The 24,695-nt window shown below is 39.3% G+C and overlaps 2 protein-coding genes and 1 pseudogene across 2 annotated transcripts; all 3 read left to right on the plus strand.

Annotated features, from left to right (window-relative positions):
* Nucleotides 1-2,151: 2,151 nt before the first annotated feature.
* Nucleotides 2,152-4,357, plus strand: LOC104451078 (patatin-like protein 2). Its single transcript, XM_039314907.1, has 7 exons — nt 2,152-2,286; nt 2,651-2,832; nt 2,926-3,112; nt 3,231-3,392; nt 3,569-3,868; nt 3,991-4,166; nt 4,279-4,357. Exons 1-7 carry the CDS (start codon nt 2,152-2,154, stop codon nt 4,355-4,357), a joined length of 1,221 nt encoding a protein of 406 aa, XP_039170841.1.
* Nucleotides 4,358-8,741: 4,384 nt separating this feature from the next.
* On the plus strand, nt 8,742-11,328 carry LOC104451154 (annotated as a pseudogene).
* A 10,731-nt stretch (nt 11,329-22,059) lies between these two features.
* On the plus strand, nt 22,060-24,333 carry LOC104451076 (patatin-like protein 2). Its single transcript, XM_039316203.1, has 7 exons — nt 22,060-22,366; nt 22,466-22,647; nt 22,770-22,956; nt 23,076-23,237; nt 23,333-23,635; nt 23,754-23,926; nt 24,039-24,333. Exons 1-7 carry the CDS (start codon nt 22,232-22,234, stop codon nt 24,124-24,126), a joined length of 1,230 nt encoding a protein of 409 aa, XP_039172137.1. The 5' UTR covers nt 22,060-22,231; the 3' UTR covers nt 24,127-24,333.
* The last annotated feature ends 362 nt before the right edge of the window (nt 24,334-24,695 follow it).

Here is a 24,695-nt window from a genome sequence, read left to right on the forward strand (position 1 = left end):
GGGCGTTTACAATGTTCACAATACAGCTTACACTTTCCTTTTTGATTTTTTGTGAATGAGGAAGACCTGTTTAATGCATGGGCCATTGTTCCCCCATATGGACCTTCGGCTGGTGCAAAAAATTGGCTTCGTGGGCCATCCGACCCATAGAAAGTTGCTCCACGTGGACTGTTAGATTCAATGGTCCTGCCACTCTGCGCACCGTCGGATCCAGCGGCTCCAAGGATTGATCGTGAGCCGTTCGATCGATCAAACTGATCGTAGCCGTCCGTCACCCTGTGATATCCTCTAAGGTTTTCGTGGAACCCTAGAGCAAGTCCCTGATTCTCTCTTCCTCCCGTGACTCTCTGTAGCGGGCGATAGGAAACCCTCTCCGCCAGAGCCACGCTCTCGCCTTCCTTTCCGTGATCTGCTACTTTCTGTTGGCTTTCCTCCTGGACAGCAAGCTAGTAGATACAGCCAAGGCTTGGCATCAGCTCCATGGTTAAGATCTGCGATCGAAACGAAAGGTAAGATTCGTTTAATATGAGGAGAAATCTGATCGCTTTCTCCCTGTCCCGCATCCTTTTGTACTGTTGTAAAATCGGCTTTGGCCAGTCAAATTTTTCTTCAGCCGCTTCCAGTTCATTCCACAGACTCGAAAGTTTGTTAAAAATTGCAGCAACAGTCATGTTTCCTAGTTTTAAATCCGAGATCTGTTGCGTCAAAGAAAAAATATTTACTTGATCCAAATTTCCATACATCTCCTTGATGTTTTCCCACATTTATTTCGAGTCCTCCGTCGGGGGAAGACTAGTCGCGACTTCGGAAGCGATGCTGTTTCCGATCCAAGTTCTGACTAATTGATTGCATTTTTTCCAAAGTCGCGCTAGTTGCTCGTCGAACGGAATCGGAACCGTCCCGTCAATAAAGCCCTCCTTATCTTTCATTACCAATGCGTGCCGGAACTCACGCGACCATCTCGAGTAATTGTCTGGTCCGGTTAATTGTTGAGCAACAAGTTTCAGATTTGGTCCATCGGCATTGCTTGTGAAAAAGGGGGTCGCCGGGCTCCGGCCGGCTGCTGGTAGCGTAGATCTGGTATGGGAGAAACCCTAGCGGCAAATTCGGGTAGGGATTCGCCCCCATACTCGATCTGTCAAATCCGGTTGTATGACCCGTATTTGAAAAAAACGAACCCGGGTAGGGATTCGTTCCCATACCCGATTCAACTGATCTGCCCGTCTGCTGTGAACTAGTAGTTGTGCCTGCCCTGTTGCTTGCTGGTGGGCCTCCATCAGTCTATATACCAATTCGAAATCTCGGCAATGATGCATTTGGGCCCAGCCCATAGTACCAAGAATATGGTACCCATTGGTAAGGTTGGCTCGGATAGGGCTGCCCCAAATTGACCTGAGCCAGAACAGATGCCCACTGCGCATGCTGAATTTGAGTCTGCGGCTGGGTCTGCTCTTCAGACACAGTAACGACTGATGATGATTCTTGGATCTGCGAGGCCGGTGGCGTTGTTTCACCTGTGGACTGATCACCGGATCCTGAGGTAGGTGTTTGTGGTTTTGTCATAATGATAATTTTCTAAAAAATTCTGCAACAACTCTGTTTTGCAGATTGGTTTTCTGGACAAAGAATCAAAGGCTTCTAGACAGAAAATCGAAGGTTGAATGGAGAATTTTCTGCGGATGCTATTTTGTTTTGCGAGTGTCGCAACAACAAGAAACGGAGAAGAAACGGATGCTGTTCTGTTTTGCGAGTATCGCAGCAACGAGAAACAAAGAAGAAACAGAGGTAATTCAGTGCTGAAGCTCTGATACCATGTCACGAATCCAAGTAGAGAAATGTGGGAATTTGTGTGAAGAGGAAAATTGTATGCTCTTCATTGATTTCTGTATCTATTACAAGAATGTATATATTGTACAAGAGGACTCAATAAAAAAAAAGTAAATAAATTCTTTTAATCTTTCTAGTCCTAAAATAATCACATTTCCTATCAATTACAATCAAAACAAATCTTCAATCAGATCCAATCATATCTTCTTTCAACAATTTCCTATTTCTGCCTTCTCTAACAACTCTCAAAGGCACCTAGAGTGCATACTTGTTAGTACTTCGTTTCGTTTCGTTTCGTTTTGTTACGTTTAACTCGATTTGCTAATGGAAAGATCACCGAGTTTACCCCTTCATCCTCCAACTTATGGAAATTCGATCACCATTCTGAGTATCGATGGTGGTGGGATAAGAGGGCTTATCCCTGGAACCATTCTTCATCTCCTAGAGTCAGAGCTTCAGGTGGGCATGCTGCATACGACTTCTGTCGTATCCGTCATCAGTATATTTCACTGGTCTTGTTAACATATTAGCAAGCTTCACAATCTTTACAAATATCTGCTTAGTGATTTTCTTAACATAAACGTATCAATTTTAGTGAGAAACACAATATTCGTTAGATTTATATGCACTTAGATGATTTGCATGCAGTTCTCCTAATGCATGCATGCATGCATGTAAAAGGTTTTATGCATGCGTGTTCTAAGCAAACTTTAAAAGGACAAGACTGTTTTCAGGAAATAGATGGCAAAGACGCAACCAATCTTTATATAACCTATATCTGATACACCAATCTCGAGCTAAAAATATTTTAGGAATTTTGCAGAAACTAGATGGCGAAGACGCAAGAATCGTGGACTATTTCGACGTTATTTCTGGAACAAGCACTGGTGGCCTCGTTACTGCCATGCTAGCCACTCCAGATGAAAACAACCGCCCTGTAGTCGCTGCAAAAGATATCAAAGACTTCTATCTCAATCACTGCCCTAAAATCTTCCCCCAAGACAGGTAAAGAAAAACATAAAGAAGTTGGTAATCTCTATCATGGTTTAACTATTTCTTGATTGATCGAAATTAATATATGTCCCTAAAACTATGCAGTTGCCCTTTCAAACCGGTTACGAAGAGGATCAAAGCCATGGCGGGACCCAAATACAATGGAAAATACCTTCACAGTGTCGTGAGGGAGGAGCTTGGAGACAAAAGATTGCACCAAACATTGACAAACGTCGTGATACCGACCTTCGACATCAAGAGCCTTCAGCCAACTATTTTCTCTAGCTACCAGGTCATTGATTGCTTCATCATCTTCTTGAAATCTAAGAATATCCTTAGGGTTTTCAGGATATATAGACAATGAACTCTTACAAGGATTATAAACATAATTATTGTCAAATTATCGACAGCTGAAGAAAGATCCAAGCATGGATGCCTTGCTCTCGGACATATGCATTTCGACTTCGGCAGCACCAACTTATCTCCCGGCTCATCAGTTTGAAACTGAGGACTCCACAGGCAAAGTGAGAGAATTCAACCTCATCGATGGGGGCGTTGCTGCAAATAATCCGGTAATATAATCATATTGGCTTCCTTGCATATGAAATCTCAAACATGAAATTCCTCCTATGAATCTTTCTTAAACAAATTAATTTCAATATGATATTTACTGGACACATAAGTTGATTAGTTCAGTCTATCATGTCCGCAACAATAACTAATTATCAGTGATATTCCCATTGTGAAGACACTGGTTGCGATGGGAGAGGTGACCAAGGCAATCGTGGGAGGGAGTTCAGACTTCTTCCCTATAAAGCCAATGGATTACCGGAGGTTCTTGATGATCTCCCTCGGGACCGGAACTACGAAGGCTGAGGGGAAATACACGGCACCTGAAGCGGCCAAGTGGGGAGTGCTGCGTTGGTTGACCAGCGGTGGCTCCCCATTGATCGACGTCTTCAGTCATGCCAGCGCGGACATGGTCGACTACCACCTCTCTGCCGTGTTTCAAGCCCTACAACTCCACGACAATTATCTTAGGATCCAGGTATAACTATTATCTATAGATATAAACATGAAAGATTCTCAGACGAAAATTATCTCCACAATATTGTCACCAGTAGGCCTGTTTTATGTTGATCATTACATCTTGATGGCTTTGATTTTCAGGACGATACACTGAGTGGTGTTTTATCATCTGTGGATGTGGCCACGAAAAAGAATCTGAATGACCTGGTCAAAATTGGTGAGGCATTGTTGAAGAAGCCGGTCTCTAGGGTTAACTTGGAGACCAGCGTGAGCGAACCCACGTCGAGCCAAGAGACCAACGAAGAGGCTTTGAGAAGGTATTTGCATTGGAAATCACAAATAATCAATTTCGGGAAATCATGATTTATTTCTTTGTGCATTTTTAGGTTGATTGGACTAATATAGCTTCCCCTTTGATATATAACGCAGGTTTGCTAAATTACTCTCCCAAGAGAGACAGCTTCGCCACGCAAGGTCGCCTCACGGACATGCCAATACGCCAAAGTGATTATAATCGAGGGTTAGCGATTCTCTTGCATAGTAATTTCAAGATTGGTACATTTGACCCTCGGTTTTTTCTTTTTTGCTTTTCCATATGATTCTTTTATTCTTGAATAAACCCCTTGTCCCTAGGGCCAAGATAGACTTTTCTATTCTTTTTCTAATAATTCATTCATTCATTAGACACGAATGATTGTAAGCTAATTCCCTATGGAATAAAATTCTCATTACTATCGCGAGTTCTTATTATAATATTTAGTTTCGGTCAAAGTCACAGACTGGTGCATTAATCCGCATATTCTATCTTGTCGCATAGAAAATGGCACATCAGTTGTAGCTTAATTGACATGAGAAGATGTACTTTCATGATTTTGCACGCTTTCCAGCCAATATGCAACTATGATGTTAAAGAATAAAGATGTTTAATTCTTGATCTCAATGTACGGTTGTTGAGATGATTTCCATTATATAAAGATATTATAAATGTTGCACTTCATAATGAAACAATATAACAATGAAAAATAATAAATGAGTTGATAATTTATATTACAACAGTTGTCAATCCCCTTATTCTAGTATCTTTAAGAATCAGCTTGTGATATTGATCAATATCTCCAAACTTTTCTTCCTTGACCGATAAATCAGTGTCTTTAGATATATTGGCCTTTTAACATAAGGTCAAAAGTATGACCAAACAATTGAGAAATGCTAATCTATTTATATATATATAACTCTACTTAAAATTCTTTCTTCATGGTAGAAAATTAGGATAATGAAGTTAAATATTACCCATTGTCTGTGAAACTAAATTAGGAAAACTAGAACAAAGCCATCCAAATGAAGCATACACAGCTAAATAAGACAGACAAGGCAAGCAGCCAAGATTTTTGCAACCCTGACAAAAATTATATGAACTAACATACTGGCTAATGTCCTGAATAAAGATAATTGAAGTGAAGAAACCAACCGGAGTATTTGTCATATTTTTTTTTAAGCTCAATTATATATCTCACTAATTCTTTCACCGCAACATCTCAACTTTTTGCTTAAATACATACCGAAAGGCACGTGATGGTTGGAACGTGGCCTTATAAAGAAAGCACGCAAGCGTCACAATTCTAGGCGTCTTTTTGAATTGCAGAATCGGGGTTACCAACTGCATTAACCTCACATGTAATCTCGATGTGAGCCACAAAAATGAAGAAAGTAGTATTTTTCCATTCGGCCTCTAGCCATCGGAAGACACATCATTGTTGGAACCACATGACGCCTCACATGTTAAGCCACGCATAAACAACCTAGACCCAATTGTAAGAAGTGCTATGTCCCTCCTCGTGACCCACAAATTAACTTCTCCAAAGCAAGAGATACATTCCCCACTGCAAGAGGACCAGTGGTCCCCAAGTTAGAAAAAAGAACCTTGGCACGTTCATTGCACTTAATTATCATTAGCATACGATTGCCCTTTTACCGTTCAACGTCCAGCCATCTTTGAATTGCCTTAGAGGCAAACTCAAAGAGTTTTCCCCACCAAGCCTCCACCTGTGATGACCACGCGCAATTATGCACTGTCAAGTCGGTGATGAACTCAGATGACTTGTGGATATGACAAAGATATGATAATGAATATTTTACACAACACCCTTCAGTTGACCCTCTCGTTTCTGGAAGATCGATCCTGAACTTTTTCGGAGTGATACGATCTGACCCGTCACTTCAATCTCTTGTGGCTGCTTTTTTTGGCATCTCATTTCTCCTTTTTCCTAACATTATACAGGGGAAAAATAAAATAGAGATATAGAGTTGCGAATCGGGCAATACATTTTTGTTATTTTATGAGACCTAAAAGGCACGCAGCAGGAGATGAGATGCTTTAAATTTAAAGTGGTCCGTAAATTTAAAAAAAGAACCTTCGCACGTTCATTGCACTTAGTTAACAGTAGCGTATGATTGCCCTTTTACCATTCAACGTCCAGCCATCTTTGAATTGCCTTGGAGGCAAACTCAGAGTTTTCCCCACCAAGTGACCACGCGCAATTATGCACTGTCAAGTCGGGGATGAACTCAGATGACTTGTGGATATGACAAAGATATGATAATAAATATTTTACACAACACCCTTCAGTTGACTCTCTCGTTTCTGAAAAATCGATCCTGAACTTTTTCGGAGTGATATGATCTGACCCATCACTTCAATCTCCTATGACTACTTTCTTTGGCATCTCAATTCTCCTTTTGCCTAACATTATATGCGGGAAAAAGGAAACAGAGATATAGAGTTGCGAATCGGGCAATACACTTTTGTTATTTTATAAACCCTGAAAGGCATGCTGCATGGGGATGAGATGAGCCTTGACCGATCAAAAACAATAGAGCAAGAACGGCGTTTTAAGTTAGGCTTACGTGCGCTTCATCGTAGCACCATAGGAATGATGGACGGTGATCAGAGCGAGGATATGTATATAGCACATTGTCTTTTATTAAAAAACAGTCACTGTTTCTCCGCGTTTGATGGATAAGTAGTATTGATGGGAAGATTTGCGACATGAATAAGTGTTTTCGATGAATTTTGAAAAAAAAAAATGATTTAATTATCACCAGTCATCCTATGTGGCACGCTGCCATATCAATAATGTTCAACAAAAATTATCCAAAAAGTTTACATTGAAAAATCTCTAAAATTTAGGACTAAATTAATATTGGTATAATAAGTTCATAACGGATTGCTTGATAGAATTTCAAATGAGATACCAAAATGATTGTTTTTAAAAATTCCAAGAGCAGAAGGAAAACAAGATATTTGAAAGGTTTTGGGCTTGAGTTTATATGGAAAATATAAAGCGGAATTAGTGAGGCCAATAAATCAAAGAAAAAAATTAAAGAGAAAATTGTCGTTAAACAATTCTTTATGCCCGAAAAGACACAACTTCACATCACAAAAAATAATGTTCATATCCATAATAAAAGCTTTGCCTTGGATTTTATCCCCTTAAAAGAAAGGAGAGAAAGATCCCAACAACTCATGACAAGACTAAGGCAAAGATTTAGAATGGCAATTAGACAACACGATAGAAGCTAAAGTTAAAGAAGTACTATTCAAAAATGGAAGATGCTCCACCATTAAATAGAAAAGCTGTTTTGGACACTTTCAGACACATGACGTTTAAATGACACATACATTTAAAAGAATGGAAAGATTAAAAAAAAAAAATTGTACAATCATCCTCTTTTACTTTTCTCATTCGCTTCGAGCTTAAAATCATGAATTGAACGTATTTGCGGCTGAAAATTCGAGAATTATCATATTTATCTGAAGAACAACAAAAGCACAAATGACAACAATTTTCAAATATCTTTGTTGACTTTCAACAATTTATATTAACTACCCTCTCGGATAAAACTAATAAGGAAGATTGATAGAAGCATCATATTTTCTTTCAAAGTGCTTTATTTTCACAAAAAACATGCAATATTGAAAGGTTTTCCCGCATCATTGAATTATGGCATATCGATGGGTCATTTTTGCTTCTTCTTTTTTTCGAGAAATGTATATACACATTGACCCTCTCTTCGTGTATTAATTTACACTTAAGGAGCAATACTCTCTCTCTCTCTCCCTCTCCACCCACTTTTTGAGATGAAGTTTTATCATAACATTACTCTATATGCATCACATAACATTGTCAATATTGCTGCTTTCGTAGAAAGTGACAGATAGTCTACCTATGTTATTCCCATTCTAAATACTTGAGCTGCACGCCGATGCGTCCTTTGATCTTTTTGCCTTTAGATTTATCGCCTTGTGTAATGCTATGAATGTAATAATCGAATTAAAGAAGCTACAAATAGAAAAGAGTGGATCTAACGCGCGTGCGTGAGAAATTAGGGTTTCCTACTCCCGAAATGGCCCCCATGCCATTTGATTAATATTCAAACCTACAAGTCTCTCTCGAGGCGTCGAAAGTCTCACCAAGAAGTCTTCACTTGAAGGACCACTCATCATCAGCTAGCCACTGTGGTTAGCTTCCCTTTAAAATTTGGACTTTACAAGCAGTTTCTTGGATTGAAGAACCGGTCAACTAAAACCAATGCCGAGAGTCAATCAGTTTCTCGGATTGAAGAATTTCCGGTCAACTTAAACCAAATCCGAGCAAGATCGATCGTGGGATTTCGGCCAAAGTTTGAATGAAACCAACCTATGAATACTTGCTTCTTGTCCAAGACTAAGGCCAAATAGCTCTCCCTCAACACATTTGAAGTTCGATCTCTCCCCTCAAGCGCCCTCTCTCTCTCTCTCCCTCTCTTAAACACGAAACACGCTTCTATTTTGTTTGAATTATTAAGTACATTATATTTATTTCTTAGCAAAGAAAAGAAAGTCCGCCGTATCTATGGAAAGGTCCAAGAGTTTGCCGGTCCAGCCCCCAACTTATTGAAACCTCATAACCATTCTCAACATCGACGGTGGAGAGATAAGAGGGCTTATTCCAGGAACAATTGTTGCCTTTTTAGGGCCTGTTTGTTAAAAAGCGTTTTTGTTTCAAGAAACAAAAACAAAAAAAAACCAGAAACGTGTTTGGTAAAACTTTTATTCTCGAGAACAAAAAATCTATTCTTTTGTTTTCCTTAATAGATTTGGAACAAAAACAAGAAGTAAAAAAAAAGTAGCTTCTTGTTCCCGGGAATAATTTTTAGAAACAATTTTTCTCTCTCCTATTTTTTTCTTCTCTTTCTTTTCTTCTTCTTCTTCTTCTTCTTCTTCCTTTTGGCCGGTCGCTAGCCTTGTCCAAGGCCGGCACCAGCGACCGACCAGACGAGGGCTGGTGACCTCACCGGAGCGTCATCGGTCCCTAGAGACGCCGAGCCACGGCAAGGCTCATTGGCCCAAGCCTCGCCGTGGCTGGGTGAGGGTCGGCCTCACCTGGGCTAGGCGAGGTCGACCTCACCTAAATTTGGCGAGGCTTCGGTGAGCTCGCTGGCCCTTGCCCAGCTAGTCGCCAGCCACCGTCGACCGGCCACAAAGAGGAAGAAGGAGAGAAAAAAAAAAAGGAAAAAAGGAAAATATAATAAAAGTATTAAAAAATTAAAAGAAACAACAAAATTATACAATTTTACCAAACGTATTTCTTTTCCCGGAATAGAAATTTTGTACGATTACCAAGCGCATTCTTATACTAAAAAATTGTTCCCGGGAACATGAAAAAAAAAAAAAAAACTATTTCTGTTCAAGAACTGTTTTCTGGAATAGAAACGTTACCAAATGCGCCATTAGAGTCTGAGCTTCAGGTTGTTATTAATCAGTTTGCTATCTTTTTAATTCATGAAGAACAAGTTTCAGTGAAGTACCAGGTTTTATCCATGCATGCCCGTTCCAACTTCTGATGACTTTGTGGACTTGTGCAGAAACTAGATGGTGAAGACGCAAGACTTACAGATTATTTCGATGTCATTGCTGGAACAAGCACAGGTGGTCTCGTCACTGCCATGTTAACTAGTCCCGGCGAAAACAATCGTGCCCTATTTGCTGCCAAAGATATTTTGAATTTCTACCTTAATAATTGCCCTAAAATCTTCCCTCAGGACAGGTTAGCCAATTTAACTCATCATTTCTCTAGGCCATATCGGTAGTTCCTCAAAGGGCTGTATACTAACATAATATCTCTTTTATAATTGAAAACCACAGTTGCTCATTTGCTCCTGCTACGAACATGGTTAAGGCGGTGACTGAACCGATATATGATGGAAAATACCTTCATAAGCTCGTCAAAGAGAAACTTGGAAACACAAGATTGCACCAAACATTGACGAATGTGGTGATCCCAACATTCGACATCAAGTGTCTTCGGCCAACCATCTTTTCTAGCTACGAGGTTCGTCTTTTTTCAGTAATTGGAATATAATCCATTCTTTCTTTTGATATGCCTTGCTCTCAGATACATGCATCCGAACCTCTGCAGCACCAACTTATCTCCCAGCTCATCATTTTGAAACCCAGGACTCCACAGGAAAAGTGAGAGAATTCAACCTCATAGATGGTGGCGTGGCTGCAAATAATCCAGTATGAAGATAACTGTTTCGTAACAGACCTGACCTGACAAAGGGTAATTCTATTATTTCTAACTCTACATTGTTCATGGTACAGACATTGGTTGCAATGGGAGAAGTGACGAAGGAGATCATGGGAGGAAGCTCAGATTTCTTCCCTATAAAGCCAATGGACTATAGAAGGTTTTTTGTGATATCGCTGGGGACCGGTTCAGCAAAAGTTGAAGGGAAGTATAATGCAAGTGAAGCAGCCAAATGAGGAGTCCTGGGTTGGTTGTGCGGCAACGGTGGGACCCATTGGTCGATGTGTTCATGCAAGCGAGCGCAGATATGGTCGACTTCCACCTCTTCGCGGTCTTCCAAGCCCTACATCTTTAGGCCAACTACCTCCGGATTCAGGTATTTATATATACACACACACACAATATCAGCCATATTCATTTCAAAACAAGCCTTGAAGTGATCATTAACTAATTTTCGTGCTAGCTTAATTCGGCAAGCTAATCTCAGGCTTTAAACGAAATTTGCAGGATGACACGTTAAGTGGTGCAGTAGCTTCAGTGGACATTGCAATAAAGAAAAATTTGAACGACTTAGTGAGAACCGGTGAAGCGTTGTTGAAGAAGCCTGTTTCAAGAGCGAACTTGGAGACTGGCGGATACGAAGCCTGTAATCCAAAGACTAATGAAGAGACTCTTAAAAGGTATGGAACTGTAATTTCTGATGTCGTTAAGAAGTTTGATGGTCACGTGCATAGTTCGGGTTACTAAATGCAATTGCTTCTTTTCTCTTAGGTTTGCGAAACTACTCTCCAATGAGAGACACCGTCTTGCGAGGTCACCTCATGGACATAATTACACAAATTTGGGAACAATCCTAGTCACCGAATGCTACAATTTGTACAAAGAACATACTGAAGTTCGTGACGATTGATTCCTAGGGGACAAGTCATTCATTCTTTGATTATTTTCATATTTTCCATTCTTCCTCAATAAATTCCAAGCGCCAAATTGCTGCGTTGGATGTAACCTTTTAGTCTAATTCTTCCTAATTATTGTTTTGTATCATATTGCTAGTCTGAGCATGTAAAACACGATCGAATTTTCAATAATGGTCTCAATTACCTTACTCTGTGGTTGGATATGCTGCGAGAAACATGTGAACGAGCAATAATAAAAATAAAAATAAATGAAAAATTAAATTGAACATCGTAAGTTGGCTTGGTCGACGTGACCTACTCCCGAAGAGGGCAACGTAGGTTTCTACCATAAATCGGACAATACAACGGAGATTACAATCATATTCAAATCACTCAAACACTCAATATTTTCCAAACTCTAATCAGACAAAGTGAGTCATACAATGTTTAACCCTTCATAAATTTTCACGAATTAATGTCTCAAGCTCATAATTAAGTTTAGAAATCTTATAACAAGATTTGTCTTCGGTATCTAACACTCAAATTCGATGGATTCTGATGGTTTTATGTGATGAGCTTAAGGCCCGTTCGCCCATGTTGGGCCTGAAAGCCCGGCCCACAATATTAGGGCCCATGGATGAAGGGGTACGTTTCTATTTTTGAGGGAACGTATATAAGGGATGAAAGAGAGAGACGAAGACACCCTTTGGCATTAATGTACATTCCTCTCCCTCTCTCCCTCCAAAAAGAACAACAGTGGCACCCAGGCGACGCCGTCTTCCCTTCAAGGCCAATTGACATCATCGGATCGAACGAGATCGGTTTTCTCTTCCTCTGATCGGCATTGGTGTTTAATCTGTGGCTAACAAGGTACGCTCAATTCCGTGGTGTGCTTTAGGATCGGTGATACATGTTTTTCCCGGGCTTGTCTTCCGCATTCGTTTTAGGGGTTCGATTTAGTGTCGAATCCGGTTTTTGGGAATCCGACAATCCCAACATTGGTATCAGAGCCCTAGTTCATGTTTTCCCGACCCCTTTGATGTTTTTTGATTGATTTTTCGCGAAAATAATCGGCCGACACGGATCGGGGCGATAAATCCTGACACCCGAGCACTGTTCATCCATTTTTTCGAGTTTCTGTAAAGTCGAAATCAATTTCTGAAGACAAAAGGTGAAAGAGCTCGTCGAGATGAGTCCGTCGACATGTCGTGCGCCGCCGGGCGACGCCAGACACGCCCACACGCACGGCCAGAAGCCACTGCGCGTGGGCTCCACGCGCCGGTCGGCGAACCGGCATGCGCTGGTCGGCGAACCGACGCTGGCTGACGTCACCGTGACGTCACGGTAACCGCCGGGATGACGTCATCGCCGACGACCGTTGGCCGACCGGTGACCCGACCCGACCGACGATAGACCCGACCCGACATGCGCGGAAGCCTGGCGCGTGCCGCGCACGCGCCGGCTGTCGTCTGCGTGACGTCAGCCCGCGCACACGCGCGACACGTGCCGGTCGGTTTGCCCGACCGGTCCGACCGGCCCGACTCGCCGCCCGTTGACCATTGACCGACGACCGTTGACCATTGCCCGTTGACCGTTGACCGACGTCCGTTGACCGTTGACCGTTGACAAAAAAAAAAGAAAGAGGAATCTGTTTCTTTTTCAATTATGTCTATATGGGTTATAAGTAATCCATTGTTAATTCTGCATTTGTTGCATGAATCATGGAAAATTATGTATTTTCCCTTATGTACATTATGGATTATAAGTAATCCATTTTTAGTTCTGCATTTGTTGCGGGAACTATGATTCGTTATGCACGGATACCTGCAATCTCGAGAACGGACGAGGGAAGTGCAAGACTTAAAAGGCTGATGACAGAGTTAGCTGATTATCGGTGGCATGACGGTGATTTAGTATCACATGTAGTCAGGGTCAATCAGATGATACAGGAAATCATCTGGAATGGTTATTTTATGCCGGATTTTGAGAAAGTGCCGGCTTTGATGAACACTCTTCCACCTGAATGGCAAGCAATGTTAGATCGGCTATGGGAGGTCAACGTGGTCCCGGGTTATAGGAGGCTAGTGGTAGCTTTTGTAAGAGAGTACTATAGGATTGAGTTAACCAAAACTTCAACCCTTAGATTGAGCGCCACATGGCGCAAAGTGAATGCGCCTTGGAGGCGACATGAAAGCTCTCCAAAAGTTTTTCCATGGTTGGCAGATGTATCTTCAAATTTCTCAGATATTTTGACTGATAGATTAGAATGGACATTCCTTATTTATTTCTTAGATTAGTTTGAGATGTTTTTGGGTGTGAATATCTTTTTCTATGTTGATATTTCTTTGTATAAATTACTTAGTGTAATGGATAGTTGTATTATGTGAAAGCATTGTTATTCTATTGGATGTTAGATATTATTTGCTTTCTGTTATTGTTGACTGCTGTGGGTAGTTCATAGAAGTTTTTGTAACTTCATAGAATTTATTTTGCATAAGACAATTATATTAATAATAGTTTTAAGTTAGGATTTTTGGAGGATGATTGGAAACGTAGTGACATTTTGATTCTGAAACCTTACTTGAAATTATTCATTGATATGATGGGTCATGCAAAGTGGATGCATAAATGATAGGCATTAATTATTCGTGCATATATATCTGATGTGTTCAGATCGATGGTTTCAGCAACTAAGAACGTAATTGCTGATATGAACGGCAACAATTGTGAAATATTAAATATGAAGATTCAATATATGTTGGAAAAGCAAGAAGCACTAGAAGCTCTTGACCATATTATGGAAGATCTTGAGGATGCCATGCGCCGCCTTGAGCTAGTAGAGGACCGCATAATGGCATTTGAGCCGAAAATAGATATTTGCAATGCAGGTTCTAGCTCAGAAAGGGCTTTGAGCTCTAAGCACAAGCGTATTGATTCGTTCAATATGTGGGAATGCAAAGGATCAAGTCCTTATTGTAAGAAATCAAGAGTTAACCAACACAAGAGAGGAAAACGTCCTCAAGTGAAGAAAATGTCAAGGATGAGATGTTACAATTGTGACAAGAAAGGTCACTATGCTCGCAACGCAAAGAAGGTCACCTCTTGTACATTTGAGAACTTGTGAGCCAAAGAAGGTAAACACCTCTTGTACATTTGAGAACTTTGCTTATGTGTCAAGTTCTGCATTATTGGCTGAATCCAATCCTTTGTGGACTATAGATTCAGGAGCGACAGACCATGTAGCGAAGGATAGAGAATCCTTCGTGGAATTCCGACGAATACCAACTGGAACTAAGTGGATCTATGTGGAAATAACTCCGAGCTTAAGTTAAAGGAATTGGCACCATGATATAAAATTGCCTGCCAATTGAACATGCGTGGTGGACACACCTTGTTCATACATGATAATAATGTGAATATGTGGCATGCTAGACTTGGTCATATTGGCCAACAACGTATGAAAAGATTGGCCAAAGAGGGCTTGTTGGGCAATATTGAAAAAGTCGATTTGCCCATATGTGAACATTGCCTAGTAGGGAAAACGACAAGGAAACCATTTGGAAAAGGTAAAAGAGCTGAATTTCCTCTGCATTTAATCCATTTTGATGTCTGTGGTCCAATGAATGTGAGAGGAAGGCATGGGGCTGTTTATTTCATCACTTTTATAGATAATGATACTCGATTCGGATATGTCTATTTGATTTCTCATAAATCTGAAGCATTGAGTTGTTTCAAAAAGTTTATGAACTTGGTAGAAAATCAATTAGACAAGAAAATAAAAGCATTGAGATCCAATCGAGGTTGAGAATATTTATCTGATGAGTTCAGAAATTATGTGATGAAAAAGGAATAGAAAGATAGTTGTCTATTCCATATACTCCTCAACAAAATGGTGTTGCGAAGAGAAGAAACAGAACCCTACTGGAAATGGTTAGGTCCATGATGGCGCATGCTAACTTACCTATCACTTTTTGGAGTGATGCGTTGTTAACTGCTGCCTATATACTTAACCGAGTGCCTTCCAAATCAGTTACTTCTACTCCATATGATTTATGAACAGGTAGAAAACCGAACTTAAGTTTTCTTAAGCCATGGGGTTGTGCTGCCTATACTCATGAGTCCTCTCACAAGTTTGGGAAATTGGGTCCCAAAGGAAAGAAGAGTATTTTAATGAGATACTCTGAACACTCGAAAGGGTATGTGTTCATAGGTGAGTAGGAAAGTGGGAGTATAACTGAATTTAAATCACGGGATGTCACATTCTTAGAGGATGAATTTCCTAAGAATGGCGAAATAGGTGAGGATTACTACCTATTTGAAACCTTGGATCAAGATAATGATATTAGTGTAGTTCGTCCAAATGGGAGTAATATGAGAAGTGATGAATTGAATTCAACTCATTCTCAATTACAACCACATGATGAAACAACGTTATCATTATCTAATCCTAGTGGGAGCATAATGGGGAATGATGTGCAAAGTGTACAATCTCCCATACGGCGAACAAGTCGCCACTTTTATGATTGCCCCACAAGATGAGGATGAGCCAAGAAATATTAATGAGGCTCTAAATTGCCCTAGTAAGGAAAAATGGATTCATGCAATGGAAGAAGAAATGGAGTCAATGAAGTCAAACCAAGTTTAGGAACCGGTTGATCTTCCAAAAGGACGCAAAGCTATTGGGAACAAGTGGGTTCTCAAAATAAAGCGAAAATCTGATGGCTCGATAGAAAGACATAAGGCTCGCCTTGTGGCGAAGGGGTATAATCAACAGGAAGGAATTGATTATAAAGAAACATTTTCTCATGTAGTGAGATTTACCTCGATTCGCATAATTCTGGCAATAGTGGCTAGTATGGATCTTGAGTTACATCAAATGGATGTAAAGACTGCTTTCCTCAATGGAGAATTAGAGGAAGAAATATATATGGAACAACCTGCTGGTTTCATTAAAGAAGGCCAAGAAGAAAAGGTATGTCGACTTTTGAGGTCAATATATGGCCTTAAGCAGTCGTCAAAGACAATGGTATATACGTTTTCATAATGCCATAATGGCATATGATTTTACAATGATAGATGAGGATCATTGTGTATATATCAAAAGATCCAAAGATCAATTTGTGATCATATCATTATATGTTAATGATATACTAATTGCTGGAAGCAATATGGAGTTTGTTAATACTGTCAAGAGTTGGCTGTCTTCCAACTTTGAGATGAAGGATATGGGATTGTAAACCCATAGACACTCCTATTGCAAAAGGTGAAGGATTGAGCCATCGACTGTGTTCAAGGACTTCACAAGAGAATGAACAAATGAAACATGTTCCTTATGCTATGTACGCTATGATGTGCACAAGACCTGACATATGTTTTGCAGTTGGAATGGTGAGAAGATACCAATCCAATCCAGGTCAAGCACATTGGAAAGCCGTTAAGAGAATACTAAGGTATCTAAAGGGAACTGCTGATTATACGCTGAGTTATTATGGAAAGGATCTGCGACTCTAAGGCTATTCTGATGTTGATTATGGAGGAGATTTAGATGAAAGAAAATCTACCTCGGGGTTTGTTTTCTTACCGAATAATGGCACCATATGTTGGAGCAGTAAGAAACAAAAGTGTATAGCCTTGTCCACGATGGAAACTGAGTTCGTGGCATTATCAGCAGCAATATAAGAAGATGTTTGGCTTAAGAGATTATTGGATCATTTAGGTGTTATTGGAAGTGTTGTAGATTCATTGTTTGGTTAATTGTGATAGCCAAGCAGCAATAGCGTACACCAAAGATCCAAAATATCATGGCAAGACCAAACACATAGATACCAAGTATAATTTTGTCAAGGATATGATTGCACGAAAAGATGTGAACTTAGAGTACATATTGCGCATAGAATGGTAGCAGATCCTATGACAAAGCCAATACCTAGAGATGTGTTTTGTGGCCATATGAAATCTCTAGGATTGCGTAAAGGCTGATGTACTGAATATTGTAATTTCCCTAAGTATTCACATTTGATGAATTTGTGTTTTCATCATTAATGCCTATGAATCTTTGTTTGATCTTTATGCATCTTAATGCTCAATGCATTACTTTAAGTTGAGAAAGTATGTCGGACAAATATAAGATTAGCCCACTCACACGGGTAATCGCCTCTATTTACTGTGTGATAAATAGAGATGAGACTGTTTTTAAGCTTATTATCTAGGTGATAATCGAGAGCTCAAGCTTAAAATATGTATGTCGCCTTAATCTGGTGTTAAGATGAGGACATAATACTTACTATGTCCGAAAGTAAAATACCCCACATATTTTACTTTATCTATCTATGATGCCGATGTGAGTTCGATGAATTTTGTGAATGAGTAGATACGTGAACTCAAGTTAGACATTGGGTATGTCTGAACTGTCATATGTACGGTATTGAAGGTGTAGACATACGCTCCATGGGAAATGAGTTAATACCGTAATACGTATTTCATACTACGTATGCATGAGACGACCAATAAGAGTGGCAAAAGTTTGATCTCAACTTTTATGTCGTGTGAGACTCTTGAGGAAAAGAGTTCATCAATTTTTTAGTCCCATTATGACTCTTACTTATTCTCAAGATTTCTATTTAGTGTTTGCTATCTTAGGATGTTGCCAATGGTCATGAGTTGATTCGATCTAATGGGACATTTCTAGAAAAGCAAGCTGAACTGAAATTGAGAGTTTGAAGGAAAGAGGAAGATCGAATTTGGAGAATCACATTATAGTTTTGTATTCACTGGTTAACCAATTATGACTGTCTTTGGGATAATCATAATTGTTAATACAATATATATCATTGTTTGAAAGAGATCAAGAGAGATATAAATGTGATCGATCGATCTAGGGTACTGCATACTAAATCTACTCAGGATGTGATGCCCATTATGAGCTGCTATATATTCCTAACAGATGTATGGCAACGAGCTCTCAAAGTATGCTGGTCGCATGGATTATTCACCAGTATGAATGTTGAAGAGAGGTAAAGAGAATCCTGTTCAGCCCACCATGTGCGAGTGGGAGATGATGGTTTTATGTGATGGGCTTAAGGCCTGTCCGCCCATGTTGGGCCTGAAAGCCCGACCCACAATATTAGGGCCCATGGATGAAGGGGTACGTTTCTATTTTGAGGGAATGTATATAAGGGATGAAAGAGAGAGACGAAGACACCCTTTGGCATTAACGTACGTTCCTCTCCCTCTCTCCCTCCAAAAAGAACAACAGTGGCACCCAGGCGACGCCGTCTTCCCTTCAAGGCCAATTGATATCATCGGATCGAACGGGATCGGTTTTCTCTTCCTCTGATCGGCATTGGTGTTTAATCTGTGGCTAACAAGGTACGCTCGATTCCGTGGTGTGCTTTAGGATCGGTGATACATGTTTTTCCCAGGCTTGTCTTCCGCATTCATTTTAGGGGTTCGATTTAGTGTCGAATCCGGTTTTTGGGAATCCGACAATCCCAACAGATTCAATTAACGAAAAAAAAACGTGCAGCATCTCGGAACAATGTCCAACCCATTTTTGCGCTCAAAGCCACAAAAAAAGTTCTCTTGACGCTAACCAAAAGACCCCAACAAACTCAATAAATATAAAGTATGCGAGTCCCTTCTTTGATCCAACTGAGGAAACCTCTTTCTTGTAAATCTCAGAAGAGTTGAACCCCCAACAGGAAGTTGACTTATCGAAATTGGCAACAATTTGCACCGTCCTTTTAAGTTTTCCGTACATTTTACATCTGTCCACAGACTTAAACTTGAAAAATATTTTAATAATATACGAGATGAGATTAGCAGGACGTCTCTAACCCAAGTTGAAAATCCACTCATAAACCCTCCCTATAAACGTAGTTTTTGAATTTTACTTTCCCATGAAGATATCATATTTTATGAAAAGTCATTACATATAGTTTGTAAAATGCTCCTTCTGTAAAAAGAGATCAATCTGCTAATTACAAGCCTCGCAAGAGAGTGAATCAATTAATTCAAATTCTATTTAATGTACGCATCACCAGGTAAAAAAGTTTAGAATTTGCAGAGTGCATAGGATGATGCTAGAAATCAATTCAACATGGCAAGGTCTACTTTGAATATCAAAACACATAAAGTGTTGGGATATGCAACTATAAGTCCAAATGCCAGACCTAAAAAGTTTAGAGATCTACTTTAGTTTCTTTCCGAAGGTTGGATGATAAAGTTGCTAATTACCCATACTGAAGGGAACTAAAATAGGAAAATTAGAATGAAGCCAGTATATAAGCGCCGCATAGCTAAAATGGACAAACATGTGAGGTTATTTGTCAATATTACTAAGAAGATGCAAATTTAAAATTATTATATTGTACTCCAAATTCTCAGTCAACCAAGCATTGCAATTTGATATCGTATTCAATGGGCAAAAATGCAAATTGATTCGATAAGAATGAAATGTCTCAAATCAAAAAGATGCTTTCTCATCCATAAATCGTAAAAATCAAGACCTTTGGATTTTTTTCGTCGAAATAGATGCAGACATTTTTGGTTAATTCTTTTCTAGAAAGTGTGATCTTTCTATAAATTTCAAGTGGATTACAAAATAGTTACATCTGGAATAATTTTTTTCCATATTAAATATATGTAAAATTGATCTATAAGTTACGACAAAATATTTTGTTTATTCTGAAATTTCATTTTTCAATTATTTCTATAAACATTCGTTTAATATCATTATGTTAGATCTTACCTTGTATCCCTTACAGATTAATTAAATTATGTTATTTATTTCTTCATATTATTTGTCTTGTAATAAATTGTGATTTTTTTCATTGACATTATGTGTTCAACTCATAAGGCAATCTATATATTATTTAGGTAATTTTTTAAATTCGTAAAAAGTATTATCTAAATATGGATGAAGCCTTTATAGTATTATTTAAAAAAATTTAGATAGATTACTCATTTTGATGTAATGTATCATTCATTTAGATATGTCAAGATTACTCATTTCTCATTGCAATTATCAATGATTAACATACTACAGTGTTAGGTTAGATCATTGACAATTCTATAAATGTGTGTGTCTAGCAATGTGGAATTCCAAGGGAAACCTATATTAGGTACAATGAAGATGAATAAAAGTTGCATAGATAATCAATGAGGAATGTGGTCCGATGAACCGATCTTGGTGGAAAAATTGAATTGGAACTTTCGTCTTTTTAGTAGGACCAATATCAAACACACCAATTCTTGAAATTTGATTGCCAGCCTATGCATACTTACTGAAGATGGAATAAAACTTGGTTTTCAAAATTTAAAATCAAACTTATATATCTTTTTTTTTCTTTTTTTAATTTTCATGTTACCTATAGCTAACGGGAAGGGAGTCTCATCAAAGGACATTCGTCGCTTTCATTGCTTTTTTATCCATAACATTTAATTACCGTTGAACTCTCGGCCATCTTTGAATCACCCAAAGCCTCCACCATCGAACCTCTCGTTGCTTGATTGGAGATGAATAAGTTATTCTCTGACAGGATGACCTATCATCTCGCATCTATATCGGTTCTGCCTAACAATTCTCCCATGAAGTCGGGGGAAAACGACCCAGAAGCACAGCTTCACACGTGATTCAAATCTCGTGTTGAATTAATTAACTTTGAAATTATGCGACGACACGGGGATGAGAAACGAGGTTCGCTTTGCCGGTCAAAAGCAGAAAAAAACTGCTTTGTTTAAAGCCAGGGTTTCGACGTGTTCATCGAATACAGCCCCAAGAGGAAGGAGCTTACAAATGACACTTGGATTAATTACTATTTCCTTCACGTGCGAAACCCTAAATTGGAACTAGTCAACCGATTTGCCTTGGCGTAGTTACCACTCAAAACCTAGCCGTTCTTTTAGTCAAAACTTAACAATTCGCCATTCATTCGGACATAATAAGTAGATGGGTTTGTCCAAAGAAATAACCATGCTATCTCTTTTTCTATTTTAATCAATTTAAATTTAGATAAAGCCTGAGATGAAAGAAAAGAACCACCTTAGTTACCTCATCATTCTAATAGTCATTTTAAATCTTAGTGAGCTCATTTCCTCGCCTATACATCTCTCATATTACCGTAACATATCTGCATCCACAAGGTATAACATTGTTTATATTGCTAGTTTCATGGAGAGCAATTCCGGATTACTAAAAAGATATTTCCAATTTGAATTTCTTGAGCCACTGCCAACGCGTTGATCTTTTCAAATGAGGTTCATCATTGTGTATATCAAGCAAATGGTTGATTTAATTTATTGCAGAAAACATTAATGGGAAATAAGCCATCATATATATAGAAGAATTCGGAAAAATCATTCAAAAGTGACGTATCTGGATCTGAATTCTTTCATGTATACTATATGTTCATCACGAATAAAGATTCTTGCTCCCTAACTGTGGCCCCATCAAACCTTTCCTTGACTTTTCAAACCTAAAAATCTCCCGAATGTTGAAAATCTCAACGACTATTCTTCACTCCGCATGGTGACTAGAAAGGCCTCTCAGCCTCAAACAATAAATGTTTTGCATCAGCTTTGAAATTGTACTTTTCAACGAGTTTCTTGGAATCGGTCCAACCTATGACGATTCCAAGCAAGTTCGTACGTTCCATTTCGGTCAATTATTGAATGGAACGTAGCCTATAAATACGTGCCTCTTATCCAGACTAAGGCCATCACAGAACTATCTCACTTCCAGCTTCTCCACAATACAAGCACATTTGCAATTCAATATTTTCCGCAAAGCCCCTCTCTCTGTTTCTCAATCTAGGAAATAAGAAAAGCACATACTTTGTCTGAATTTTGGTCCGCTGGTATCCATTTCTTCTCTACTTATCGCAGAAGAAGGTGTCCGTTTAGTTAGCAAAGACATCCATGGAAAGGGCAATGAGCTTGCCACTTCAACCTCCGACTTACGGAAATCTCATAACTATTCTTAGTATCGATGGTGGAGGCATAAGAGGGCTGATTCCGGGAACCATTCTCGCTTTCTTAGAGTCTGAGCTTCAGGTTTGTACTTGAACAAAGCTCACTTTCTTGACGCATGCGTGCCCCATGCAACCTGTGATTTCTAATTAGAGAACATATATATCTTTGTGGACTGTGCAGAAACTAGATGGTGAAGATGCAAGGATCGCAGATTATTTTGATGTTATTGCGGGAACAAGCACCGGAGGTCTAGTCACCGCCATGTTAACTAGCCCTGACGAGAACAACCGCCCCTTATTCGCTGCAAAAGATATTAAGGATTTCTACCTCGATAACTGCCCAAAAATCTTCCCTCAAGACAGGTTAGCTCAGCTGGCTGATTCAAAATTATCAAGGCCGTATTAGGTTTTGCATTTATGAATGATTGTTTGTCTATGGTAATAACTCTTCTTACATAACTTCTATATTTTTCGAAACTACACAGTTGCCCGTTTGCTCCTGCTACGAAGATGATCAAAGCTGTGACGGGACCAAAATATGATGGAAAATACCTTCATAAGCTTGTCAAAGAGAAACTCGGAAACAGACGATTGCATCAAACATTAACAAATGTTGTGATCCCAACATTCGACATCAAGAGTCTTCAGCCAACCATCTTTTCTAGCTACGAGGTTCATCTTTCTTGTCCCTGAAATATAACTCGCTTTTTTTAAATATTGTTTCTTGCGTGTTACATGTAGAAAAGTAATTAAATAGATTTTTTTTTTTTTAATTCTGGATAAATATGCAGGTAAAGAGAAAGCCAAGCATAAACGCCTTGCTCTCGGACATATGCATCTCAACCTCAGCAGCACCAACTTATCTCCCAGCTCATTACTTTGAGACCCAGGACTCCACGGGAAAAATTAGAGAATTCAACCTCATAGATGGCGGCGTAGCTGCGAACAACCCGGTATGCAAAGCTAATTTTCCCTATTGTTGTTTAATGTGGATCGTGACTTGACGACACATAGTATTAAATCACTAATTTGACGTTGCTCAAAATAGACCTTGGTTGCGATGGGGGAAGTGACGAAGGAGATCATGGGAGGAAGCTCGGATTTCTTCCCCATAAAGCCGATGGATTACAGAAGGTTTCTGGTGATATCACTCGGGACCGGATCGCAAAAAGTCGAAGGGAAGTACGACGCAAGGGAAGCTGCCAAATGGGGAGTGCTGGGCTGGTTGAGTAGCAATGGTGGGAGCCCGTTGGTCGATGTGTTCATGCAAGCGAGCGCTGATATGGTCGATTTCCACCTCTCTGCGGTCTTCCAGGCATTACACCTTGAAGCCAACTACCTCCGAATCCAGGTATAATAGAATTAAGATTCTCGAATTTCACTTGCATAACATTGACCTTGATGTCCTCATCGAGGATTTAGCTGTAGCCGACACACTGTATATTGATTCTCATAAATGAAACTTATAGGACGACACATTAAGCGGTTCAGTGGCATCTGTCGATATCGCTACAAAGAAGAATTTGAACGACTTAGTCAAAACCGGTGAAGCACTATTGAAGAAGCCGGTTTCGAAGGTGGATTTGGAGACCGGTCAATACGATGCGTGTAAACTGGAGACTAATGAAGAGGCTCTTAGAAGGTATTGAACTATTAGAACAATGAAATCAAATTCTTTCATGTATTTAAAGGTTTAGGGTTTATTAGTTGTCCGGTCGAGGTTACTTAAGTGCGATTATCCAATTTGGTTTCAGGTTCGCCAAGCTCCTTTCAAATGAGAGACAACTTCGTCATGCGAGGTCGCCACATGGACATAATTCCACGAATTTGAAACGATGCTAGTCGCGGAATATTTCTACAGTCTTGAAGACTCTTAGGGGACACGTCATCCATTCTTTGATTGTTTTTGTGTATAGGCATTTTATGGACTTCTTTTATTCTTTCCGTTCTTCTCCACTAAATTCCGAAGGGAAGTTTGCTGCATCATTGGATGTAACTTTTTTCAATCTTATACTTTCAAATGATTTTTTTTGTATGTTTTTAACTGGTCTGAGCTTGTACAGCATGATCAAATGAATAAAAGTTCTCATTACCTCAAGCTTGTGACCTGGTACCACAAAGTCATCAATTCCTCTATGATTGATTCTTTGTATATTCTAGAAGTTAGAAAGAAATGCGAATAAAAGTTCATGAGAGAGAGAGAGAGAGAGATAGAGAGAGAGAGAGAGAATGTTTTATTAGAGGTAAGAGAACTTGGTATATTAGAATGAGGGTTAATAACCTGAAAAACCCCAAATTGGTACACGTATGACAAATTTACTTCAAACTAATTTTTTAACCATGAAAAATCATAAACCGGTATACTTTTGACAAATTTACTCCAAACGACACAAAAAAATCCAAACTGGTAC

The sequence above is a fragment of the Eucalyptus grandis genome, chromosome 6 (assembly GCF_016545825.1).
Source record: "Eucalyptus grandis isolate ANBG69807.140 chromosome 6, ASM1654582v1, whole genome shotgun sequence".
Taxonomy (NCBI): Eukaryota; Viridiplantae; Streptophyta; class Magnoliopsida; order Myrtales; family Myrtaceae; genus Eucalyptus; species Eucalyptus grandis.

Excerpts from the sequence above, each read along its gene's own strand:
- LOC104451078 (XM_039314907.1), top strand. The coding sequence starts at position 2,152 with ATGGAAAGATCACCGAGTTTACCCCTTCATCCTCCAACTTATGGAAAT. Across the intron at positions 3,113-3,230 it reads CTATTTTCTCTAGCTACCAG|CTGAAGAAAGATCCAAGCAT; the intron begins GTCATTGATTGC and ends AATTATCGACAG. Across the intron at positions 3,393-3,568 it reads GCGTTGCTGCAAATAATCCG|ACACTGGTTGCGATGGGAGA; the intron begins GTAATATAATCA and ends CCCATTGTGAAG.
- LOC104451076 (XM_039316203.1), top strand. The coding sequence starts at position 22,232 with ATGGAAAGGGCAATGAGCTTGCCACTTCAACCTCCGACTTACGGAAAT. Across the intron at positions 22,367-22,465 it reads TCTTAGAGTCTGAGCTTCAG|AAACTAGATGGTGAAGATGC; the intron begins GTTTGTACTTGA and ends TGGACTGTGCAG. Across the intron at positions 22,648-22,769 it reads AAAATCTTCCCTCAAGACAG|TTGCCCGTTTGCTCCTGCTA; the intron begins GTTAGCTCAGCT and ends GAAACTACACAG.